This window comes from Haliotis asinina, chromosome 7, assembly GCF_037392515.1.
Source record: "Haliotis asinina isolate JCU_RB_2024 chromosome 7, JCU_Hal_asi_v2, whole genome shotgun sequence".
NCBI lineage: Eukaryota > Metazoa > Mollusca > Gastropoda > Lepetellida > Haliotidae > Haliotis > Haliotis asinina.
In genome coordinates this window covers 49349879-49373565 of record NC_090286.1, presented here as the reverse complement: position 1 = coordinate 49373565, position 23687 = coordinate 49349879, and the positions used below count along the sequence as shown (strand labels likewise).

At 39.1% G+C, this 23687-nt stretch overlaps 2 protein-coding genes across 2 annotated transcripts in view; both read left to right on the top strand.

Moving 5' to 3' along the window:
* The window catches only part of LOC137291822 (serine/threonine-protein kinase Sgk1-like), a 109834-nt gene extending 104461 nt beyond the window's left edge, over positions 1–5373 (top strand). The window contains exons 13-15 of the mRNA XM_067823358.1: positions 544–681; positions 1001–1058; positions 1378–5373. Of these exons, the coding sequence (XP_067679459.1) occupies positions 544–681; positions 1001–1058; positions 1378–1493 (312 nt within the window). The 3' untranslated portion in view covers positions 1494–5373. The remainder of the gene's footprint in view (positions 1–543; positions 682–1000; positions 1059–1377) is intronic.
* A 5780-nt stretch (positions 5374–11153) lies between these two features.
* LOC137290795 (dehydrogenase/reductase SDR family member 11-like) lies at positions 11154–20322 on the top strand. Its single transcript, XM_067821925.1, has 8 exons — positions 11154–11336; positions 13062–13200; positions 14782–14988; positions 16596–16690; positions 17205–17325; positions 18022–18111; positions 19301–19366; positions 20045–20322. The coding sequence occupies exons 1-8, from the start codon at positions 11155–11157 to the stop codon at positions 20084–20086; spliced, it is 942 nt and encodes a 313-aa protein (XP_067678026.1). The 5' UTR covers position 11154; the 3' UTR covers positions 20087–20322.
* Positions 20323–23687: the final 3365 nt, after the last annotated feature.

The following is a 23687-nucleotide window of genomic DNA, read 5'->3' as shown; positions in this document are numbered from 1 at the left end:
TGTTTCTTTCTTCAGCCCAGAAGCATTTTGATTAAGTTTGTTATACTTCAGTCAAATCCAATTTTACTGTGTGCATTTACATTTGCTTGTCCATGAATGTGTGAGTTACTCAGGCTTAGTGGTAATTCATTCATGTGACTTCGTGTGAGCTTAATCCTGGAAGAAAGGTATGAGGCTAAGGTACATCATTGATGAATCTTCCCATGTCATCAGAGAAAATCGAGCATTTGTGAATGATTATCATCCCTTGTCAACTACATTTGCATGCCTTGAAGCATTAGTTGTGACTGGCTATGGGGATAATGTGAACATTGAGTCTTACCCTTGTTCATCCTAAATGTGTCAAGGTTTGTCTGGCCATACCTGTGTTCATTACCAGGGTTTCTCAAAACATCTTACTATCTGAAGACTCACTCACTCACTCTGGAGATATTAAAGGTTTTACATGCAGTTGATGATAAACGTAGAGATGATGAGTATGGTGATGTATCATAATGATGATTATAATGATGATGGTAGTACATGTAATCTGTTTACTGTCAGCTACTTCAAAAAGAGAAGGAGAATCGTATTGGTGCCAAGCGAGACTTTCAGGAGATTCAAAACCATGCCTTCTTCGTGGAAATCAACTGGGCTGACCTTGATGACAGGAAGGTCAAACCTCCATACAACCCCAATGTGGTGAGTGGAGAAGCGGACATTAACAATATTACATGATACTAGTTTGAAATAATACCCAAAGAGGGTATTATTGGATATAATACAGAACAGATTTTATGGATAGTAACTTCTTGAGTTTATTTTCACGACGTTTCGGGGCTTATCTTAGCCCCCTTATCAGGTTGAGCTGAAATGAACAGTAAGGCTAACTGTTAACTCTGCCCATGACCTCACAATACTTATGACGTCACAATGCTATGACAACATGATACCAGTAGCTAACAGGAATAGCTACTCATAGTTGGATATAGTTGCTCAGTCTGTTGTTTGTTGGTTTCAGAGTGGCCAGCTGGACTTAAAACATTTTGACCCAGAATTTGTTCGTGAGCCCATACCTGGTAAGTTACTAGGGAAACGTTTATTGATGAAATGTAAATGTGTTTGCTCCACAAACCCATCTTGGTACTAATGCAATCACAAGTCCATAGTGATATTTACAGATGACAATCTAGGTGTGAGTTCACTTTGTGGAATGTTTCTCTATCTACCCATCTCATCTGCAACTGTCGCTGTAGTTATTTCATGCTTTCATTATTTCATTTTTTTGTAAGTTGTTAAAAAAAACCCAAATGATTCATCACAATTTATTGCCCATATCAACATGTTGGTTTACTTTCAATCTCTCTTGTGATGTCCTGTTGCCCATTCTCTCCACAGCTTCAATTGGCCGGTCAGCAGGCAGCTGCAAGCTAGTCAGCGCTAGCGTCATGGAGGCAGATGGCGTGTTTGAGGGCTTTTCCTACGTCCCACCGGCAGAGGATGCATTTGGCTGACAACATAAGATGTATATCTACAACTGTACATAGACACAGATGCAAATATTTTTGTGTGGAGTGAAGACTGGCGACTGAATGAATGTGTGATAGTTGATACACTGATGGTGGATGCTATCCATATACTGGAAGCATCAGACATCAGTGGATGGTATCTGCCTGATGAAGTGCAGGCCCTCACAGCAAGGCTGAAACCAGAACAAGAAGAGAAGCAGCCTTCTGAACCTCATGATCTTTTGTTCTCACAATTTCCAGAAAATGTTACTTTACACTTGTAATGGCTACTAGTACTATGTATACTATTGTGATTACAGGAACAATCTTCCTGAAATTCAATTATACCACTCAACATTTGCTAAGTATCTTTATGGTCATCTTCAAAGTGATCCTTAGCAAATTTTGAATAGTATATGTTACCATATTGAAATTTCCATGATATGAATTCTTTTTTGATGGCAGTGAATTTGTACTGAAACAGATATTACTAAAACTATAGCTTTCCCCCAGTTAATTAACCCAAACTGAAAATTCTTTTCTTTGATTTCATGCTCAGCTCGATTGCTCAGCTAGATCAATTATGACAGTATGTTTGACAGTGAGATTACCTCTGAAAGTCTTGGTTTGTATCAACTGTTGGAAATGGTGACCCATTGTACAGAATTAAATATTACCACAGCAATAAAAGTGATTTGAAGAAATTGAACTGATTTGCAGAAAATAGATATGTAGGATTAAGAGATGACAGGTCCATGTTTTTTGTGATGTTTGTCAGGTCTGGAAAAAGCTTTTTGTAGTTTTGCAGGATTCAGTACAGTGATTCAGAAAAGGGGATAAACAAGGTCCGGGGATAAACATGGTCTGGCAATAAACATGGTTCGGGGATAAACATGGTCTGGCAATAAACATGGTCCGGGGAGAAACATGGTCTGGCAATAAACATGGTCTGGGGAGAAACATGGTCCAGGGATAAACATGGTCCAGAGATAAACATGGTCTGGGGATAAACGTGGTCCGGGGGTAAACATGGTCTGAGGATAAACATGGTCTGGAGATAACACATAGTCCGGACAGCTGCATTCTTAGCTCTAGATCCACAGCAATTGCCACTTTGTATAGACAGGAAATAGCAACAATGAACAGAAGTCAAGTCTGCCACCCCAACCCATCCATGGCGTATCCATTTCCCCAAATCACCATGCCAGCACACAGCTGTAGACTATCAGCCTGTCATATGTGGTTAAAGGGAGTTCAAGACAATCTAGGGTGAATGTTTTTGAGTCCCCTACGATCCACACTAAGACCAACCATTGAGCAACCAATTCCAGAAATGGATTTTATCAACACACGGCACTTTGCTGTTATGGATTGTAGGAGTATTCAATACAGTACAATGTCAAGGTCTTGAGGTCACTTCCATCTGACATAATAAATAATGAGACCAATCCTGGAACTACCGATTCCAGGAATTACTATGGTAACCTACAGGACCAGACCAAACAGTTGTTCCTAGAGACTGGTTGTGTGAAAGCAGCTGGTACCAAGGTTTTCAGTAAAGCCAATAATGACTTTGGTAAACATTGGTAAGGTGACAGTTCGTTCTCCCGCAGCATTCAGACTGGCAGATTGGATGCTTAGCCAGGTATTGAATATGACTCAGGCCCTGTAAATGGAGAGCATCCTGCTCCCAGCTTACAGATTGATTTATCCCAGTCTCAAGGAACATTCAACTCCCAGATGCTACAGGAATCTATTTGAACTTTTCTAATCATTTATGATATTATACATCAATATAGTATTATTCAAGAATATGAACGTCTAATAAACAATGGTTTCCAGTCATTTGTGCCATTGATAAGTCTTTAACGTCAAGCTTAAAAAACATTAATTACAGGAAATGTTCACAGATTCTGTTATTGGTATAATGAGTGTATCTAAGGTGAAATAAACTGCAAGAAACTATCATATGTGATGAACATGTGTTTAACATCAATACAAGTAAATGTCAGAGGGCGCCAATATATTTTGTCTCTGAAACATTTTATGTTTTCATTGACAAAATTATATGGCTGCACTTTAATCCATTATGACAATTTTCATTTAGGAAAATTAATGATGTTCAGAATCATGGTGAATTAACTTGACCTTTTTTGAAGTCATTGTATGAATTCTTTCATGGCACTCAATAATAAGAATCAATGCAAAGTCCTCACTAACAATAACGAACTTGAATTATGACAGACGAGAACATTTTCATAACAACGCCATCAAACAAATAATACAGTCTATTTGATTACCTGCCCTGCATACTCATTTAATGGTGGAAAAAATATTACTTTATTGAATTGCACTATTTTTATGCTTCTCAGCAAGTTAGCTGACTGGCTCTGCATGAATTTTCATGATTCATTAATGACAGATGTTATTGATTGCTATGTGATACGGCTTGCAGGTGAAGTAACGTCCAGTGTTAGATAACACCCTGTGATTGTGTCCGTCCCAACTTGTGTAATCACATAACCTTCCTTGTTAATGCTAATCTTACTGACATAGAGTCTATATACCAGTGTTGTTCTCTAGGATTAGCTTGGTGAGAGCAAGAACTATGTGGTGGACCAGCAGGTCATGTGCTTGCTTCTTGGAGAGATGTTCCAGGTTTAATTCCCATAATGATACCTTAGCATCTTCTGCATTACATCGTCTTTTTGATGCAAAGAGTCACAACTGGAAACATCTGTGATATATATCTTGTAATGAAACTTTCAACACAAGCATACCTTGAAGTTGTAAAGAAGAAACACACAGTAAGTGAACAAAACATAAACTTTCTGTTCAGATGGCAAATGACTGTCTTCCAAAACCAAAGTTTTTAGTTGTTGGAAAAGTTCTGTTTTATTTCTGAATCTCCACATTGGTATGCTTGTGTTTCAAGGTTTTAAGTTTTGTGTGTCAGTTGCCATATATACTGTAGTCGGAAAGTAACATCTTATATCCCATTGAGTTTTGAATGGAGACTGTCATGGTATATCTATGCTGTAATTTTGTACTGAATATTCTGTTAATTCTGTGAAGCCTATTTCTGGTGTACCCTGCCATGATATGCTGGAGTATTGCCTGAAGCCCAACTCACTCACTTACTGTTAATATATCCTTAACAAAACATAATCTGTTTCTAAATTAACTTTAGGTAAAATAGGCCATCAGCAACCCATGCTTGCCATAAAAGGTGACTATATTTGTCGTAAGAGGTGACTAACAGGATCGGGTGGTCAGACTTGCTGACTTGGTTGACACATGTCAACGTACCCAATTGCACAGATCGATGCTTAAGCTGTTGATTACTTGATTGTCTGGTCCAGATTATTTAGAGACTGCTGCCATGTAGCCTGAATATTGCTGAATGTGGCATAAATCTAAACTCACTCACCTTTAGGAAAAATACTCAGTTCATAAATATCCTTAAAAAGATAATCTGGTAATATGAAATACTTGTTTTCCCTACAAAAACCTGTTAGGTCACCCCTTCCTAAATTAAATGTTCAGTGTAGTACCATGGTTGTATTTTCAACATCAGCTCAGACTGGTGTAAACAATTAGGAAGCAATGAACCCAGGAAACAATCAATCAGTCCACCTAGCTGAGTTACAACCAAATAGCTTGTAAAATATTGTTAATTGTTTTACTCTCACATTACTTTTATTGATCTAGACAGAGATTGATTGTGTTGTATTGAACTGGATGGGACAAGGAAATTTGACTCCAGGCTTTGGTTATGTGAGAAAATTTGTTTAAGTGATGTTCAATATTTTCATGTTTGACTGCAAATTAATTCATCCTTTTTATAACTGATATTTTTGGTGTGATTAAAAAAACATTTAGGGCTTCAGGGTTGTATTCGATCTTTTTTTGAAACTATTTTAATTCACGTTTCACATGGCCCAAAAAATTGATGAAGGATGAAGAGTAGGGACAAAAATCAATTAGAAATACTCTGTGGAGGATGTCTCCAGCAATTCCGGTGACTAGCGAGTGGTACTAACCTAGCTCTGGTACCTCGTATAGCTTTCAGTGCCCTCCCTTCAGCAAAGGTCATGCTCCCAACAGAACTGTGGTATAACAGGTTTATTTCCCTGAGAATAACACAGTGTTAATACAGTGGGGAAGGCAAAATGAGAACATTGAAAGGACCAGGTTTTTTCATTTTCTCATTTCTGTTTGATTTGATCAAATTCTTACACGCACTTGAATAGTGAGGCTGCTTTTGTCTGTCATCAGCATTGGAAATGTTATTCATTCCTGCCAATCAACAATCGGTAACTTTTCTCCAAGAGTGTGTCCTTTTATGAAATTTAGTCATATTTTAGACAATAATATCATTATCATGATATATAGGCCATGTTGCATTTTATTGCATTTTCAGAGCGGCTTGCTCCATTCTGTTAGTGTTAAAGGTGTAGAGCAATGTAGCAAGTCCAGCCATTAAAGTCCACGAAACAGTATTATTACCTACTGAGAAGTCAGACTGTAAATATTCATAATTTTAGATATGTATTCCCACTAACTTACATTAATTGACAATACAGTCAAGTCTCGTTAATCTGACCTCCGTTTATCTGATGCTTTTGTTGGTAACAAACTGAATAAACATAATTTAGTCTCAATTATCTAGTCTGACATCTTTGTAAGTCTGACAATTTGGTGTGCAACTGACGATGTTGGATTAATGAGACTTGACTGCATTTGGATGGAAAGAATTGTAAGTGTTCAGGTTAATAATGAATTGTGTAGCTGACAAATAAATAAAAGTCATATTCTTGAATAGTCAACATTTTGCTTAGTGTTTCCATCTTATCTATCTGTAGTAGTGGTAATACAAATGATAGTATGGCAATGATGTATGTATTAAAAGACTGCAAGGGTACATGTCACCCATCCATATGCTGTTATTCTCAGTAATTCATGTGTTTCTATATACTGCATGCACAACTATACAGTGTATGCAAAATCCAATTTTAGTTCTGATGATAAGTAGATGCTGATCTTTATTACATCTTCAAGTACTTAATAACTTCATTTTGACTTATTACCTGATCAAACCAAATTTGTCTCACCTGTAATTAATTAAACATTTCAGCTGATTAACATGATAGATAAAATACATGTTAACTGACAATGATGATACTCAATAAATATGTGTTCACCTGTTTTTTAAATCACCCTCCTTGCAGGCAATCAGTCTAAGGGAGACAACCCTGTAATCCCTGTGAAGTGTATGCTACCACAGAACAAACATTCCATTTGATGCAGAGATATTTGTTTAGCATTGCTCTTCCTACATATCAGAGCATTCCACTATATGATGTTTTTATCGTCAGAATCATTGCATCTGACACGATTAATACAATAAAACTTGGTTGAAATTATCTAAAATGTGTTACTTTTATACCATGTAAATTCTGCAATATTTACTGAATGTTATTCTACAATGTTGACAGTTGTTAACTTTATCTCGCATTAGATGTTTCGTTGATTGAATGAAAGAATGATGAATGAAGGTTCCAGATGTTCTGTATTGAGCAGGTATACCCTCTGTTTTACCCATTTCTTGTTGAAATCTGTATGTTGGTATAATGTTGCTATTGTGCATATGTAAATAATACCAATAATTAACCAAGAATCAAAATGATGCACATAGCTTATAATATTTGTGAAATGCATTATATGAAATTTAATATGAGTCAGGGTGAATAAGGCCAAGTAAAATTATTGTATAAAATGATTTGACATCAGACCCAGGTCTACAAATCCGTCTTAGCGCTAAAGTGATTACAGCTCACGATTTCACATAAACTTGAGACACTAATAGCAGTGTTAGGATGGCTTTGTGGACTTTGTCCACATCATCGTGTTGGATTTTGGCCCAGTGCCACAAAGCGGTCGTAGCTCTAAGATGATTGTAAGTTCCATACTTTAAAATAGATGAACAACTGTCGTAGTGCAACCACTGCTTTGAAGAGAAGGACCCTAGGCCTCCTTTGATGAAGTGCTGAGATGATCATAACTCAGTAAGGTAACCTTAGTGCAATGGTAAAAAATGGGTGTTAAGGTTAACCGTAGTAAAGGTTGCTTCATGAAAGGAGCCCATGCCTTATAAAGCTATTTTAGCGCTAAGGTGGTGGTAGCTCCTAAGTCTGACTTAAATTTACGACAGTGCTAGTGATGTTAAGATGGATTTTGGGAACAGAATAGAGACTATCAAAGTACTTTGTACCCTAAAGATAGTTTCTGGTCTCTATTCAAGTTATTTTCTTTTTCTGAGAGTTTTAAAATCAAGGGACTTGATGTACCTTGCCAGTTGACAAAACAAGGGGGTTATTTTGCTTTTTATTGTGGCATTTACTACTGTGTCATATTCCCACTCTTGACGACAGGCAACATATACCAGAAATTCACTCACAATCTTCACAATTTTGCGTAATAGTCCTAATAAGTGAGAATGAATTTTTACGTGAACACATGTGAAAAGAACATGCAAGAAAGCATCATTATTTGCACAGACAGGTGATGTTTTCATTTAATGTGGAAAGAGAAAAGATGAATTTGCGTATTCCCTGAAATTGTAACATGGTTAGATATAGCTATATAAGCCAGTGTTGGTCGATATGCATAAATGAGCTTTATTCCCTAGTGATGCTCCTAGTGATGTAAGAATTGGTCATCAGCAGCCTGATCTTATCCTAAGAGGCTACACATGATTGTGTGATCAGGCCTGCTGACTTGGTTGATGTATGTCATTGTATTGTGTTGATAAATACTCCTGAGGTTTGGATTGACAGGTACAGACACAAATATTTACATATATCTGGAATACTGCAACTGTAGTGTAGCCAGAAAAATCAAACAATCTGCAGTGGAAGCTGTCCAATTTGGCAATTTCAACACTAACATGCAATCTCAGCCCCATCCATGGCTTGTACATTTACCATCAGCTCTACTATCCAGCACTTTGTCTAAGTTGGATTATTTCTTCAGACCCAATGAGTGCCAGTTTAGACAGCCTCCACTGTAATCATGTTAGGAAGTTGTCTGGTATTGTTTGCCACACTGTGACGCGTGTGTACCTCCAGTGATGTCTCATCAGGCCCTAGTGCTGGCTTAGCTCGACTCAGATATTGTTGTATTAACAAGTTCCAGGTGTTCAGGAAGCCCGGAATAATACCAGCAGACACCAGGTGTTCAGGAAGCTCAGAATAATACCAGCAGACACCCTTAAGGTTTTGGAAACTGGCAAGGGGTTATTGTATTTCAAATGTGTATTTGTTTTGTGTGTTGTGTTTGTTCTTTAGTCTGTCATTTTTACAGATTCTGTGCACTGTTCAGTGAAATGTACAGATGTTTCCTGCATTCCAGTGAACTGTCAAGATACATGAATTATTTTACTATGACGTTTTAATACATTTGTGAACAAAATTGTGGATGCAAGTTTTAGATATGGATCAAGAGAAGTAAAATCCTTGGTTGTCATAGTAATTTCAGTTGTACTGACTATGAAATATTACTTATTCAGCTGTTTTCACCCACCGTATGCAATAAAATAAATCAAGATGCATTTCTAGGGACAGAATTTATGGCCAGTTTCAGAATTATTTCTTTGTTTTCCAAAAGAAACTACCTGATAAGATTTTTTATCCATGTTCAATAAGATTAATTTTTATTAGGAAAGTTGTTGATTTAGTGCTATAGACTTGCACAATTGATTTTTGTGAAAAATGAAACCAAATATATCTGATCCAAGTGATATTAATAAAGTTGATTCAAACAGAATAAGCTCTGTTGTGATGTTGATTGTGGGGGGGTTGGGTAGCCTAATGCTTAAAGCATTTATACGTCACTCTAAAGACAAATGGGGACAATGTGCGAAGTTCATTTCTGGTGTCCCTCACTGTGCTGTGCTCACTCCTCATATTGCTGAAAGTGGCTTAAAACTAAACTCACTCACTCACTTTTGTTAAATGCAGCTGAGATGGTTTCATGGTCAGGATTTCAACACCCTGGGAAGACCAAGATATTTTATGATATTTAGGTTCTTTATTCTTTTCCACACGTTTCAGGATCATTACAGATCACTTCATCAGGTGAAGTGCAGTTGTTAATATTAATAATAATAATCACTTCACTTCACCTGATGAAAGGATCTGTAATGATCCAGGAACACTGTGTGGGAAAGAATAAAGTAGCTTAATCTATAAAATATATTGTCATCTATAGCAACTTCTAAGTGCTGAAAAAAGACATTCCTGAAGGGTTGACCGCCTATGTTGTGTGTGTGTGGGGGGGGGGGGGTGGGGGGGGTGGGGGGGTGGTGGTCTGGGTCTGGATCTGGGTCTGGGCGTGAATACCAGCTTTGGTTCCTTGATAATACCAGCTGCAAAACAATGATGACTATTCTCTACATCTTTCTCACATCAGCATTCCATAGAAACACCAATCAGTCTTTGCTAAATTCAGTTGCTTCCCTTTCATATGCCAGGAACCTATGACAACGTATTTGAATCCAAATTCCACCTGACTTATCTGATCCACAACATTGCTCATGAGGTTGACCAAGTGATACAATCAGTGACCTGGATGTGGGCCTATTCTGATCCATTAAACCCAGGTCATGGGACAGAACTGAATGACTTTCAAAGTAGCAGTAATCCTCAGTTCACTGCTGTATTGTCTGAGGTAATACAAAATCTGGTTCTCACCCATACTAATGCTAGCAGGATCTGGTAGTTGGTTCAAATCCCTTTCTTGCCCACTAGCATAGATTGATGCTTGTGATGTTGATCTCTGGGTTGACAGGTCCAGACTCAGTTATTTACAGACCTTTGTCATGTAGCTTGAATTATGGGAGTAGAATAACTTGGTGGCCCAAGAGTTGTATACGCCCCAGGGAGTTGAGACTGATAATATGATGGGGCCGGTGACATTGACATCCTATAATAGAAGCAGAACACTTTGTGTTAACAGCAGTACAGGGACCCAGGCAAGGTAGTGAATAGGGGACCTACCTGAGCAACCACCCAAGAACAACAGTATTTGTGGTCCATAACTTTAAACATATATTTATTGGATTTACTTACAAATACAATGCTAATTATTAACAGTGCATATAGATTTGGATGTTCTTTTGTTCAGCTTTTGGTGCAGACCCAGAACAGATACTGAAATGTAGACACTGTTGAAATGTAGCATCTCATGCAAGGGATCTCACTTTTACTGGCACTGTGACCTTTACACCTCATTTCATCTAATCTAAGGCTGCTTAAAAAACTAAATGTTTCTTGCACTGACGAGGGCAGGAGGACTTTATTTTTAAATTTTCATAGAAAAAGAAGTGACGAGGGAGGAACACATTTTTATTTGTTTTTCTCTCAGAAATACGGCTTGGAAAATTTAGCACGTGTCTATGGGTTATAGATTCAGTCACACTCATTCTCACAGACATTCATTCTTATAGTGGACAAATGTATGATAGGACGAGGCCAAGTCAAACTTATTTTTTTTAAATTTCAATAAATATTGATGCCGATACCCAAGAAACATTTCACTTTTTTAAATTTAGCCTAAACTTTCTTTGAAATTCATCCAGGCACATGACCTTGAGAGGGTGTTTGCTATGAGGTACAAACTTTGTGTCCCACCATTGAAACAAGTGGGAGATCGTTGCGATCCCACCTCATTGGCAGAAGCGGCAATAGAATCTCTCGTTCTGTGCATTCTCGGTCGATGCTGGACTGGTTTTGACGTCAGTGTACACGTGGTGCAAACAACGACTTGCTGTCTGCACGTGAATCACAGGTAGGTAGACTGTTTGACACAGCAAATACACGCGTAGTTCAGCACACCAGTGTCACATAAAAGCGAGTTCACGTTCAGGAGGAGGTGCTTTTGTATAATTCAGAAATAAAAGGTCATGTTTAAGGTCAGAAAGGCATGTCATGCATCCGAGTATGGCAGTACCACACATTTAGTAATATTTTCACACAGTTCAGTTTGAGTCATAGGTGTTCGTCGCTAGACACGTGCTTTGAGTGACTGCAAATGTCCTCCGTAAGAGACTATATGTATGAGTGATCACACTCGACCTCTTTGTTCAACTCATGTCATTGTATCCTCGACAGCGTGGATTTCACTAGACTGTAACTTGTATATTGACAGTTGTATAAACTGGTATACTGCACACCCTTGTTGGTGGATCAGTTACATTCACAAGAAACACAACAGAAATACGAACGTTACATACACAATCAACAGCTAAACATGTGATTATATAAACCTTTCCTAGCGACACTTTTTCTAATCAATGTTCTAGTGAATGGTTCACTGTGTCGTCCGTACTAAAAAGCCATGCCGGTCTTTATTAGGGCATACAGTTGTGTAACTTGAAACGGAAGGGCTTCAACATTGACAGAAGGAACCATAGAATTACGTGCAGCGAGGTCATGTGGGGTTTTTAAAGGTCGTATTAAAGGTGTTGTATTTGTCCCACGATTGAGAGAGAGACCATGTGATGGACATGGTTTCTCAAACCAGCTGCTTTGGTTTCATCCCCTTTATTCCCAGATCCAGACAGGGTAACGAGTATAGCATGGTAGCATGTTTGACTATTCTTCTACCTCTGAGGGTATCTACCTAGTGAGTGGATGGACATGTTTTTTAGCAATATTCAAGCAGTGTCTGTCAGGGAACAACAGAATTAGGTTTCGCATATTGTATCTATACGAGGAGAATCGAACCCTCATCATCGGCGTAACCAGCGAACGCTTTAACTACTAGACCACTCCAACACCTTTAGACTCTAGCCTCCAGAGTCACGAACAATGAAACGGAACAGACTTACATGTATACTTACACATCCTACTGCAATGCAGTCGGGTCTTTGATCGTGGAAAGCTGTCGGTGTCGATTGCTATTAGCCTTGTCCAGACCCGTTAACTTACTTACCGACGTCATGAAAGTAGCTGTAGTCAAACCACAAACACACATTCCATACAAAACGACCAGCCTTGACGTTACTAAACGGTGTAATGGTTAATTACAAATCATTACAGTTATTATGTATGATTTTGTGTTGATTAAGGTGGCTCGTAATGTACAAAATTAACAGTGTGTTTGTATCATTCATTGAGGTAGCCAAGCGGTTAAAGCATTCGCTCGTCACGCCGAAACCCCGGGTTCGATTCCCCGATCGGTTGAATGTGTGAAGACCATTTCTGGTGTAACCCGCCATGACATATATGTCTGACATACTGAATAAAACAGACGGAAAAACAAACTCACTCACTCATGCATTTATTTTTAGTCTAAATAATATTATACGTTAGTCAGGATGGTTTGTTTTCGTTTTCGTTATTTATATTTTGTTTATTTGTTTCATAGAAAAAATATTGACGATCGTTGTTTTCTCCTGATGGTGCTGGTGATGTTTGTCTCTGCAGCAACCAGTGTACGTATATATCTGCTGATATAACATATGTTAACAGTATGTACAAGCATGAAACAAGTCGATTTTCCACATTTCAGTATCAATATGGATCGGTGGCAGGGTCGCGTTGCCTTGGTAACAGGTGCGTCTATGGGAGTAGGGGAGGCAAGTGTAAAGTTACTGGCGTCTCATGGAATGAAGGTTGTGGCCTGTGCAAGAAGCGAGGACAAACTCAAGGTGCGACAGAGGAGCAAACCTCCATTGTTGTCACATTTACTGTTGTATATTTCTGATCATGACATACATCCTTTGATAGATCCTTTGATGCGGAGCTGTTTGTTGGTGATGGAATTCAAACGGGTGACATAGGGGCAAAGACTGCCAAGATTGCCTCGATCAGGGTGACAGAGAACCCCTTGAGTTGACCTTGTAAGGTGTTCGGTCATTGGCTGCAAGTGATGCCACTGAGCCACTGAAGCATTGATCTAGTTATAAGGATATTTAGGTTCGATGCTAGGGTAAGCTGTTGATACGTATTAATTCCCGGAGAAGGAACCCTGCTACCTTACTGAACAAGGCATGTTTGTTTGTTGTTTAATGATACACATGGCAATATTCCAGAGATATAGCACAAGTGTGTAAATAGTCGAATCTGGACTTGGCAGTCAAGTGAGAGATAGCATGACCATCGACAATCAGGATAGGGGGACATGCATCATCCACGTCGGTGGGCCGACCATCCGATCCTGTGAGTCACCCTTTAGACCGAACATAGATTGATGGTGATAATTTGTAACTCAGGCGTTCACGGATGAACAAGAAACAAACAAATCAGAACATTCACCCGAGAAATATTGTCCTCCAGGAGATATCTGTTGTACAGGGTTACGGAAGTACTGTCGGAAACAGAAAAAACACGTTTTAGGCTGTTACTCTGTGTCCCTCTAATTTGCACATTTGCAAATAGGACATGTCGAAATAACCTACTTCGGCCTAATTGGGCTTTCAGTCGAAAACGTAAGAGGATATCCAGAAAAGCATGTTTACTCGTAAACTCGGCCAAGTACGAATAGCTGCTGAAAACTATAGATCAGACTGTAGATGTCTAATAGGTCGCTCAGCCATTTAAGACAACGGAAAGTCCCCTCATCTGGCACAAAATGCATGCGCTACCTACTGGCGCACGGGGTCATCACAAAGATATTGAATTTGTGTTGAATATGTCTTGTCTATTGATGAACATCTTACGTGTGTTTCTTCAATGAAGTTTTAGTAAAGATCTGTAATATAATTGCCGACATGGGATTATCATATCATAGCTGATGTCCCTATCCCCCAGCCCCTCCGCAACCATCCATCGTTTGCTCTACATGTCCTGGTTTTGCTTTTCACTTGATTCTTTTCATAGTGATAGTGGGACTCCATGGTAGCTACATTCCTAATAGTTTCAACATGAAAGTTTATTTTTATCGTCAGCTGTTGTTAATATTGAAGCTAAGTAGCAACCATGATCTGTTTCAAATAAGTCGCTTTGCTTATTCTGCACAAGTTTCTCCTCAGTAAAGTTTTTTTTCCACGATTGCTATCTCCCTACCACTGGAACTGTAGTAAGGCAAAACTAATCTATTCTGTTAACAGATATTTCACACTTTTGCATTTCAATTTTCAGATTGTAGAGTTGTGATCGGATGTGACCACTGTTTAACCCGTTTCTGTCAACCGCTCATGCGATGAACGTTTTGAAAGATACAATCAGATATAGGTAAAATGCATCTGGTGATATAATTTCGATATTTTTGTTGGGTTTTTTCTCGCCAGAAACTTTCTGATGGCGTTACTTCATCTGGGCGGGGCGAGGTCCTGCCAATCAAAGTTGACCTGCGGAAACAGGATGAGATATTGGTTATGTTTGAAAAGATCAAAGGTCAGTGGGGTGGCGTTGACGTTTGTATAAACAACGCCGGTCTCGCTCTGGATGCACCAATCATCGACGGCGATAGTGAGCAGTGGAACAATATGTGGGAGGTAAAGTTTTTGCAGTTTTAATAGTTGAAGGAAACGCACATTTGTATTGACATCAAACTCGTCATGGAATCATAGTATACACTTACTATATCACTGATTCTGATTATTGTGAGTAGATGAACTTGATGAGCTGTTCGTATTATGAGCAACGTGACGTCATACTGGCTGCAGTTTTGAGAATTTAACCAGGAAATAAAGATTATACCACAGGAGTGTCTGTCAGATATCATGCCTCTTAGAGAGCGAGTATAGTTTAATGCCGCTTTAGCAAAATTTGAGCGATAACACGGCAGGGCACCAGAAATGGGCTTCACACAATGTTCTCATGTGGGGAATCAGAATATTTACCTGACAAGGAATTGAAACACAAATGGTGTCTGACAGGCACGAGTTTTGTAATCGGTTACCTAACACGCGAAATCTTAAGCATCGACTCGCGATCGACATGTAGTTTGTCTATTGCCATGATCACAGCGACGCATTAATTAACATAATTATTAGACAAAGGTCACCATGGTGATGTCATCCGGCCTACTGATTACTATAACCTGTATGCTGATATATGATTAAGAAGCTTTATAATGAGTCAGTGTCACCATTCTCTCCAGACCTCTCCATTGCTACAATGAAAGTTAATAATAACTGTAACGCTTTAGCGGCAGGGGTTTTCAGTATGTATGAACGTCGTCTGAAGCATCGTTCGTAATTTCATTCAGTCAAGATAATAACAGTAATAACATTGATAAATGCTTGACTCATCTACAAGGCGCATTTTGTTCTGTGCTTTTGTTTTGTATCATCTTGGTAATATTACCAATTATTTTACGAGTTTTACACTCTATATATTCTAATGCAATTTTAATGTATAATCGTGTCTCGTAGGCCTGAATATATTTCCCACAACTTGTCCAGGAAATGTATTTGTATATCTGGAAAATAAGTGACACGGAAAGTAACTAAGTTTCATCATCATCATCATCATCATCATCATCATCATCTTCTTCTTCTTCTTCTTCTTCTTCTTCGCTACATTCCTTCCTATTGATGGATTATATTGGCGAAGGTTGTGATGAAAACTAGGTAGGAATAATAGTAGTTGTTCCCAAGGAAAATGCTCCTACACAGAAGTTTGTGTGGCCACCTCACAACTAGCATATCAGTGAATTTTAGTAAACAGCCCGTCCCGAAACCATCATAGTCATCATAGTGAGAGTATACAGTCACGGACCTGGAATTCGATCTTAAAGGTATATGTTTCATACCAGTTATTTTACCATGGGTTTGTCACCAACAGGTATGTATTGTAAGATTACACGGAATCCTTCCGCTCTGGAGCTGACTTCTGGATGTTGGCCTCAAAGACACCAGTGAACTTCTCAGACCTTCATCTCTTGGGCATCGCCATGTTTCCACAATGTGATATATCTGGAAGAATGTTCAAAGCGGCGTCGCACCAAATATACACGTGCCGATAGTTATATTGTTAGTATAGCATACTGTAGGAAACACGGACAGCCTATTGAGCAAATTGGTAGTGAGCCGGATGTAGTCGATTCCGATAACGTAAGAACTATATTATGAACTTGACAATGCATTGCTGTCTGCAGGTGAATGTCATGGCGTTGTGCTTGTGTACGCGAGAGTCCGTCAAGTCCATGAGAGAGCGTGGAGTGGACGATGGTCATATCATCAACATCAACAGGTATTATAACGGGGGTGGCTACAGTGACCCTTCTCTGAGTGTATGGATCCAGTGATGAGGCACTGTGACTTGAATTACAACGTTCCATCGAACCAAGGCATTACTCAGTGTTGTTGGTAACATCAGCCACTGGTTTAACTATGTATTTACTACATGGTGCCCTCACATAGCTGGGCCATTGAACAGACTTTAAATAACAAACTTAACAAATAAAAGTATGTGAATTCTTATGTTATTGTTGTATTAAGATTGGATCAAGTGGACAGACTCCGTGAATTCTCCCAGAAGGGGGTTCACAGGTCCAATTTGCTTTAGGTCTAGAGTGATCACCATTGCATGTGCAAGTATTGGATGACTCCTTCACATGAGCGGTCTGTCACCTTTCCCTCACGGCCTGAGTGGATGTTTCTACCACTGGCTTGCTTGTTCCCAGGCTGTCGTTGAAGAAATTTTTATGGGTTATCGCTCAGTGCTGCTCAGAGTAACTTCCACTCATTCACCTCTCCATTTTCAGCCTGTCTGGTCACCGGGTTGGGAAGAGTCATTTCTACTCCGCTACAAAATACGCTGTGACGTCATTAACTGAAGGGACACGGTGGGAACTGAGAGGGATTAACTCGCATATCCGAGTAACAGTGAGTCATCCCATAACACATTTCAAATAAAGCTTAACCCCTACATGTGTTGCTGGGTTTTAAAAAAATAAATTGCCGAAAGATGGTTGGAGCCAGAGTTGTTGATGCATGGGGTAGACTGGCGGTGGAACTGCTGGTTTGTCAGGCGGAAGACCCAGGTTCGACTCTGAACCTTTCCCTTTCTACGAATCAGTTTGAATTAAACCGGCATGATGCAACGTTTACTTACACACGTGTAACATATGTAATAATGGGGATTACAATTCCTCAAAAGAGTACAGATTCTAAACCACTTTCTAAAAGCATTGTGTTACAGTGTGTATTCATTCTAAGTGCGTGTCAAAATCTGGGGGATGCTATCGCTTATTTGAGACCTGTAAATGTCGGTTTAACTTGAAAAATATTGAGTATATTCGTTGATGTTGCCTCTAGGTACATTATTGAGGATACATACCAGATCTTTAAGTTTTCTTTTAATACATCGTACAATGTCCCATATTAAAATAGAACAAAGCCAGGATGGTTGAAACACCTCCATGTGTTTCCTTGCCTAAATACCAGAGGTAGGGCGTTTTCTGATGTGTAAGCGTGTGTCTGTATTATATGTTAAGTATGTAGAAAATACATTTCTTTACATTTTGTACTCTCTTGTTTCAATATGCCCCGATTAATGAGAGTACTTATGTTAAATTTCAGAGTATAAGTCCCGGCCTGATAAAAACTCACTTTGCCGAGACGATGCTTGGGGATGCAAAGGCTGCTGAGGAGGTGTACGCCTCTAGACAAGTGAGGACCAAGAACAGTAAACCAGAGACCATATAATCTCCGAGTAAATTGAGGCTAAGTCAAGGCGCACAGACATTTTGTATATTTACTGCACTATGTTAATGTTTTGTTAGGGATAGATCTATGTGTTTTTTTATTCGTAAGTGTGAGTGAGTGAGAGTGAGAGTTTACTTTTACTCCGCACTCAGCAGTATTCCAGCTATATGGCGGGGGTCTGTAAATAATCGAGTCTGGACCAGATAATCCAGTGATCAACAACATTAGCATCGATCTGCGCAATTGGGAACCGATGACATGTGTCAACCATGTCGGCGAGCCTGACCACCCGATCCCGTTAGTCGCCTCTTACGACAAGCATAGTCGAATTTTATGGCAAGCATGGTTGCTCAAGGCCTATTCTACATTCACGGGTCTTTTATTCGTAAGAAATAATACGGAGGTTTTCGTTAAAATCATCATGTAGAAAACATTTGTTTACAACTGGTAGAACTTCCGCGTCCATGACCTCAAATTGATGTCTGCAAGTGACATGACAACGTCACATTCTGAAGGACTTGCATGCTTGCCCAGAACATAGCGTCACAACATGTCGGTAAACTGCAAGAATATTTTTCAAGGAATGACACGAATTGTCACACATGAGGTCATGGCATTCGTGACACACGGGCGTATTTTGTTGATACCAGGGATAATCTACAACATCTCTATATAGGCTCCCTGTTGATACTGAAAATGGCCAGTGGTGACGATTGGGTGTCATTGTTGGCTCAAGTTCTGTTGAGGCCGAGGGGGCATTGGGGTAGCCCTGTGGTTATAGCGTTTGATCATCACGCCTTCATGGGTACAATGTGTGAAGCCCATTTCTGTTGTCCTTGCTATGATATTGCTGGAATGTGGCTAAAACAGTATAAGCAAACCTCACTCACTTGAGGCCAAGCAGTTCACCAGGCAGTGTGTGGTTTCTTAGGTATCAAACCAATGACCCTTTGTTCGAATCCTTTACAAATACATATAATGTTTTACAAAGAATAGTTTCTTTTTTATTAACTATTATACACTGGCAAATATTATACTGGTTAATCACTGGTGGATTTCATTTATTGATTTGTGAAAGTCCTTGTTTCATGTTCATAAGATTTGGAGGTGTAAGTTGCCATGCTGTATTGTTTAGGTACATTTTATATTCTAGGCCCTGACAGCTGAGGAGATGGCCCAGACCATTGAGTTCGTCCTGGCTGCTCCACCCACAGTTCAGGTAGGTTATTCAGGAAGGCCTCCTGTTGTCTGAAAATATGCAAGTCAGCAGATCTATGCCAGAAAATAGGGAAGTCAACATATCTGTGCCTGAAAATTTACCAGTCAGCATGTCCATGCCCCAAAAATATGCAAGTCAGCACATCTGTGCCTGGAAATATGCAAGTCAGCAAATCTAATCATCATCTTTAATGCGAAGTGTTTTTCTTTCTAAAAATATGCTAAATAGAGCCAACTTCCAAGGGATTGAGGTAAGTATATTTGTAATAAGGTTTGGTTCAAGAGTAATTTTATTTATTAGGAAATTTACGAATAAAGTTTGCATTGCATGTTAGCAGCTTGCCAAAGACAATATGTGCAACAAATGAAAAGGATTTTTGTCTTCATATAGTATATTAGCTTGAACACAGTGATCCATTTAGACCAGTTACAAGTCTATGTGCTCATATGTGAGTGAGGGTGATCACAATTCATCCAGTTAAATATAAATGAGTTCCATGAAGAAATATTGTGTCCAAATAGGTAATTAATCACAAAACTTGAAATGCATCTGGTATATCACTATTAAATCATACACCTGTTGTAAGTTTGCTGTGTTCATCTTTTCTGCAACAATACTATAACCATCTAAGCATGCATCAATGCTGGTGGAGTATCAAGTATCTACCTGTCTTTCCAGGTGAGTGAGCTGATGGTCAGACCAACTGAACAAGTTGTGTGAGAGAACTATACATTCCAACAGTGTTAATGAATACCCAATGCTGGACCAACATGGCCAGTGACTGGACATCAGTATTCTGATCCCAGTATTGAGCGGTTGGTTACTCGGGGGAAATATAGGCTGATACACAAGGATGATGTCCCTTCAGTAAAACTATGTATGTACTTAATTGTGGCACTTAATTAAAGGTGAATAAACAGGTTTATTACAGGTGGTGTATAAGCCTTCAGAGGGTTGCATTGTTGTTCCTACAGAGTGTATGCATGCATGTCAGGTAATGAGGAGCTAACTCTTCGACCACTGAGCCTCTATCACTACAACAGTTTGCTTTGTTCGTAATTTAATCATGCACTATTCTAGTACTTTTGTTGGGGTGTCAGAGCAGGTTAAATGGCTGACTTTGGTTGCTGGTGATTAGCTGCTGGAGGGTGTGGATTCAGATTCCCCAATGGGACTCACTCCAACAAAAGTACTAGAATCTGTACCGAGAAGGTGTTATCCAAATTATAACATAATGTATGTAGCCATGGTCTGTAAATAATCAAGTCTGGATCTGACAACCAAGGATCCACAGCATTACTATGAACCAGAATTTTACTGATATATTTGAGTTAGGTTGATATAGGTAGCACATCCTGGTTTCGCCCAACCTTCTCTACTGATGGCTGCATGGGCAGGCGCCATGATGTTCAGGTGCATGTCACGGCAGTAACATAAACAAAATGTAGACTTTCCTGGCGCAGTTATAAATATTTTATTTCTCTAAATATCAGTTCTTGGTTAACACATATAACAATGCTATATTCATAAAACTGCATGCTACATACAGACAAAATAATTTTCATTCACTCATGGATAACAGCTTCTCATCCTCTGCAGCTGTTAATGCCTATTTGTCTATGGCATATACATTTCTAATTTAAATATTTAATCTACACACAGTTCCTGGAATTTACAAGTTCCAGTTACCATGGTTACATTGCTTCCGCAGTGTATACAATTGTGAGCAGTGTTCTAAATTAACCCCGGTCCTTTGGCCAGAAGCCAACTGGAAACCACTTGAACCACCTGCTTTTGTTTACTGCATGTGACAGCTTTGTCATCCCCAATAACTAAGAGTATTATTTGTCAGAAAATATCATTCACCAAGTTATTGTTTTCATGTCGCCCAGCAGCTGTGAAACAACTATCACTGTTGAGGAAGCCTGTTAGTAAATGTTGTCTCATTTTTTGGTTTTGCTGGGAATTGCTTATTTTGTCACTACAATATAGGGTCTACACAGCAGCTTACCAGGGTTAAGAGCAAACACTGATTGTGAGTCACACTTTTCTAACTGTAGTTCAGCAAGATCTTGTGTAAGTTTATGCAAAAGTCAGAATATGGCAGTTGCAAATAAGCCAAAACATTACTCAAGGAAAAACGTTCAAGGTGTGCTAAAAATGAAACAATAGGTCATTCTTGTTTTCCTTAAACTATTTTGAGATTAACATTTTAATACAGTCACAACATTCCTGTACTTTTGTTTTGAAAGAATAAAGTGTCATAATCTGCTGGTGCACAAGAATGTCAGATTTGATCACATGTGCCCAGTGGATAAATAATGTGTTGATGTGTAAAACAATGCACTGGCAAACACAATGATGTGCTAGCAGGTACAACAATAATCTAGCAAGTACAATGTACTAGTAAGTACAAAATGTGCTAGCAAGTACAACAATGTGCTAGCAAGTAAAACAATAAGCTAGCAAGTACAATGTACTAGTATGTACAAAAATGTGCTAGCAAGTACAACAATGTGCTAGCAAGTAGAACAATAAGCTAGCAAGTACACATTATTGTGCTACTGAGGTCAATAATGTGTTGATATGTCTGGAAGAATGAATGCAGCACCTTTCAGCTGTTACATACTAATCTGGAGAGTTCAAGAACGCCTGTTTCATCATGACCATCGGTAAGTTGTGATGCCATGTGAGATCAGCTAAAAGTAGTCATATGAACAAATCCATTAAGTCTGTTATGCAACAACATAACATATTGCACAGTTTGCGATGTATGACATCTACCATGTCTTGAGATCTATTACATATTTAATGTTTGGTGAGAGTATCACACCCAGAAAGTCCACCAAAACATCAACATATTACATTTACACATGTATGTTTTGAAATACACTGTAAATAATATTTGCTGTATAGCCTGTCAATATACCCATATACAATGTTTAGATGTATATCATGAGTAATATTCAGTGATACATTACAGTATTCACCAAATTGGACTAAATTTAATACATTGTTATATTTCCAATCTAATATACCAAAAACACAAGACAGCAATTAAGCCCTCTGAATCAACAAGGCACTGGTTAACAGTACATTAACAAAATTCCTGGAAACAGAATATACAACAGTCCAGCATATAACAGTCTTTAACTCTGGGTAAATATAACACAATCTGAAAGCAAATGTAACATAAATTAATCAGATGTTATTATTACCACATCCTCCTCACCAATGAGTGAGGATGGCTCTAGGCTGCCTCTAGAAATATTCTAGCAATATCACAGTGAGGGACACCAGATAAAGGCTTCACATACTGGAGTACCCATGCGAGGACTCGACCCTGTCTTCAGCAAGATGAGAGACACCATAACCACTAGGCTATCCCACGGCCCTCCACCAGGATTGAATACATATGTCCACTATGTGAAGGGTTTGTTATTCTTAACCAACCAATCAAGACACTGCACAAATGTATCTTGCTAATATCTGCAACATGTGATACACTTGAAGGGGATATGGACACTAAGCACTTATATACAACTGGCGAGCATTAAGGTGAACTTGTTTTCTACGTGAGTGAGGGAGTGACGTTGGTTTAACGCCACTTTTATCAATATTCCAGCAATATCACAGAGGGGGACACTGGGCTTCACACATAGTACCCATGTGGGGAGTCAAACCAAGTCTCTTTAACCACAAGCCTACCCCACCAACATTTGTTTTCTAGGAAATAGTACCTATGCTAACTACACCACTAGCTGAAATGAATCGTGGACTAGTCTGACCTGACTACTGGTGCCTAACCATGATGAAGCTGTCATTGCTTCACTGACAGACGCAACTATGCTTGTCGTAAGAGACGACTAACGGGATCGGGTGGTCAGGCTCGCTGAAATGGCTGACGCATGTCATTGGTTTCCCAACTGCGCAGATCGATGCTCATGTTGTTGATCACTGGATTGTCTGGTCCAGACTTGATTATTCACAGACTGCCTCCATGTAGCTGGAATATTGCTGAGTGTGGCGTAAAACTAAACTCACTCACTCATCAACAGACATGAACTGAACAAAGTTAAAGTATGGTAGGGATCACATTCTCATTTCTATAGCTTCCTACAACTATACACACAGCTCTGCCACAACACATACCAGTTGCATGTATGCACGGTTGACGGTGGAAAATTGGAGACAGTGACAGTCATGTGGTTGTTTAAAACAAGCAACATTTTGATTAATTCAGTCGGATGTACCTGGTGGTGGTGGTGAAAGAACATGAAATCGTAATCTGTAAGCTAGCACCTTAAACAGAGCAGGCTCT